The sequence below is a fragment of the Cannabis sativa genome, chromosome 3 (assembly GCF_029168945.1).
Source record: "Cannabis sativa cultivar Pink pepper isolate KNU-18-1 chromosome 3, ASM2916894v1, whole genome shotgun sequence".
NCBI lineage: Eukaryota > Viridiplantae > Streptophyta > Magnoliopsida > Rosales > Cannabaceae > Cannabis > Cannabis sativa.
The window spans coordinates 45,751,304-45,754,743 of NC_083603.1; the positions used below are offsets into that span (position 1 = coordinate 45,751,304).

General features: G+C 35.9%; 1 protein-coding gene across 1 annotated transcript; it reads right to left on the reverse strand.

Moving 5' to 3' along the window:
• Positions 1–513: 513 nt before the first annotated feature.
• Positions 514–2,596, reverse strand: LOC133035766 (uncharacterized). Its single transcript, XM_061111968.1, has 2 exons — positions 1,217–2,596; positions 514–995 (listed from the first exon to the last, which is right to left on the reverse strand). Exon 1 carries the CDS (start codon positions 2,408–2,410, stop codon positions 1,775–1,777), a length of 636 nt encoding a protein of 211 aa, XP_060967951.1. The 5' UTR covers positions 2,411–2,596; the 3' UTR covers positions 514–995; positions 1,217–1,774.
• Positions 2,597–3,440: the final 844 nt, after the last annotated feature.

The following is a 3,440-nucleotide window of genomic DNA, read 5'->3' on the forward strand; positions in this document are numbered from 1 at the left end:
TCAAGATCAAGTAGAGTATAAGCTTTCATACCAACCGGGTATCCAATGAACTCACAAGCCCAAGATCTTGGGGAAAATTTGTACCTTAAGCATCCAGAGTGGAAGCATAGGTAAGGCAATCAAAGATATGGAGATGATCATACGAAGGTAACCTGTTATACAACAACTCAACAGAAGATTTAAAGTGAATTAAAACAGATGTTGTGCGATTCATTAAATATATAGCAGTATTAATAAAGTAACTCCAATACCCAAGAGATAAACGAGATTGAAAAGCAAGAGAGCGAGCAACATTCAATATATGTTGATGCTTTCGTTCAACAACGGAATTTTGTTGAGGTCTTTCAACACGAGTGATAAGGAAGAATGTCTTTGGTTGTAAAAAAAGAAGACAAGTTTAGTTCTTTCGCATTATCACATCGTATGCCTTTAATAGAGATAGAAAATTGATTTAGTACATAAGCATAAATTTGAGGTATGATAGTGCTGACATCAGATTTATTTTTATGCATGTAAACCCAAGTAAATCTAGTGTGATCATCAACAATAGTAAGAAAATATCAATAATCTTCTATGTTGGTTGTGTGAAAAAGACCCCAAATATCCAAATGAATTAAGTCAAATGCAGTAGGAGCCATATTATTAGCCAAATTAAAGGGTAGTCTTTTTTTGCGCAGCTAAATGAGATACATGACAAGGAAACAAAGATGAGTCAGAATCATTAAAATGAAAAAAAAATTCAAGGATTTAGTAACCCGTAAAGAGGGACGCCCAAGGCGTAAATGCCATTTGTGTACATCATTACAAGATCTATTGGTTTGAACAAAATGACAAGTACAATTATTTTCTTGTTAGAGAAAAAAAAGTTATCCAACGCGATTAGCAATCCCAATCTGTAGATTCTGACTAGTGTTCTGAATAGAACAACTAGAATGTGAGAATAAGACTAAATATTTTGGATCTTGAACAATAGATGTGACCGACAAGAGGTTAAACTGAACATCAGGTACAAAAAACACATTAGTTAAACAAAAGTTAGCATTAATGTGAACAATACCAAATATAGTAACAGGGATTTTTATACCATTAGGTAAACTAATATGCAAAGCACTAGGGATAGTATCAAAAGAAGTAAAACATGTTTTATCAAAGCAAACATGGTGGGTAGCCCCACTATCAACTATCCAGAGATTATTTGAGAAAAATATAGATTTACCAATGAGGTTAGAGGCCAATGGAGTTTTGATATCAACTGTTGATTGAGCCTGTTGAGCATGTTGAATCTATTGAGTAAGCTGTGAAATTATTTCTTGCAGCAAAGCAAGTTTGTCCGAAACAGAGTGGGAAGTGGAAGCTTGGTTAGCAGCCGGACCTTTGGCAAGGGAACCCCGATCTGAAGTGGAGCGCTGTAAAGAGTCAGATTTGCGCTTGTCAAAATAATTGGGAGGGAAACCATGGAGAATATAGCATTTCTCCTTCAAGTGTCCTGGTTTCGAGTAGTGAGTACAAAAAGGTTGCATTTTCTTATTGCAAGGAGGATTTGAGGACTGAGATGAAGTGGCAGTGATGAGGTTCGAGAGAATGCAGAGTTTCTTTTGTCGGTCATGCTAAATGATAGTAGAGAACACCTTCGATAGAGATGGGAAGGGTTCGGTGATTAACACTTGATCACGAACCACCTGGTATGATTTGTTAAGGCCAGTAAGAAATTGAAAGACCTTTTCTTGGTTCTAAAACTTGGCGTTGTCAGCGGAGGCTTGACAGATTCGTCTCCTTATCGTAAATCTGTAAGAGATTCTTGAAGTTCAACAAGACAAGGTCCATTCCCTTGACTAAAACGGTTAGTAAGCTCAATCCACATCTTATAAGCAGTATCAAGAAACATAACACTACTCTTAATATCTAAACAAACACAATGAATAATCCAAGACATTACCATTTGGTTGTAGCGGATCCAAGAATGGAAGAGATGACTAGTAGGATCGGGTTGTGGAAGAGTTCCATCAATGAAGCCAGTTTTGTTCTTATCTTCAAGAGCCAAGTGAAAATCCTGACGCCATTGCTGAAAGTTATGGTCGAACAAGGGAGGAGTCACAAGAATCAACCCGGGATGGTCACCAGAGCCAACGAAATAGGGATTATCTTCGTTGGTTGGGCAATCGTGAGAGGAAAGTTGCAAAGAAACGGGATCGGCATTGTGAGGACCAAGATTAGTGAGAAGAACATTACCAATGGTCACGGGAGGGATGGATCTTGAAGGCATGGCCGGAGCAGCCATGGAAGTGGCTCCGATCGAAGGAGGAATGACTAAAGAAGACCGAATATCCTGAGGTGGAGACGGAACAGTGTGTTGGAGATCCAGAGCTTTAGCAGGTTGTTCGATCGAAGCATCAAAAGATGCTAAATTCATTTCTTAGACAGGAGGAGACACTATGGGAGCAGTGGCGTAATCAGCCACGACGTTACCAGCAGTGGAAGCAGCGGTAGTGGGAAGAGCCGAAGGAAGATTGGAGGGAGCAGAGATCCGGCGAGTGCGAGCTAAGGAGAACAGCAAGATCTGTGAAATCCGAATGTGATGCGTGAAAATAGGATCTAGGTCACCTAGAGAGAGTTTGATACATATTAGTAAAGTAAAAGTATTTTAATTGTATTGAATATATTAAATGTTACATAGACTTTATATAGGGGAGGATATCTAACCCTAGAATATACACCAAACCCAATTAAGAATAACATTATCTCTATATCCAAATATTAAATATAACTATTTAATACTTAATATGTATATCTATTGGTTTAATTTGGGTTTATCTAATATTTTAGACCTAATATTTATTGGATCAGATCCATCCAAAATATCTATTGGATTGAATTGGACATATCCAATCAAAAAAATAATAATTTTCATATTAATTTTTATATATACATATATTTTTTTTTTACTTATAACAACATAAAATCTAATTACTCATTCAACCTAAATGAAAATATTCATTAATTTGATTAGATGTTGGATGTATTGGATTTTTAGACACCTCAATCAATATCCTTCGATCTGATTGGATATTCAAAAATAACATCCAATACAGCCGATCCGATCACAATTAGATATCCAATATTTATCAGTCGGTTATAATACTCCTATTAATATTCTCATTTTTCAAAATATTTATCTTGTAACATAAATATACAAACTAGTTCTGAAAACATATGAAGCTTTTATATAACTCTAGAGCAATTAATGAGATGTTAGATCATCGAGATCCAAATATAGTGCTTGACAAATAAATAAGTGAACCTATCTTTTCTATAATGTTTGGCATTTTAAGATGTAACACCCTAACTATCTTAGGCGTATTACGTGATTTTTAAACATACTGTGCAGCTCGTTGCTAATCAACGAGGTTTATGGAAAAACGTGATTAGTTAAAATTTTGCTT

What these genes read in the sequence shown, in the direction of transcription:
- LOC133035766 (XM_061111968.1), bottom strand. Translation starts at nt 2,410, where the DNA reads ATGAATTTAGCATCTTTTGATGCTTCGATCGAACAACCTGCTAAAGCT.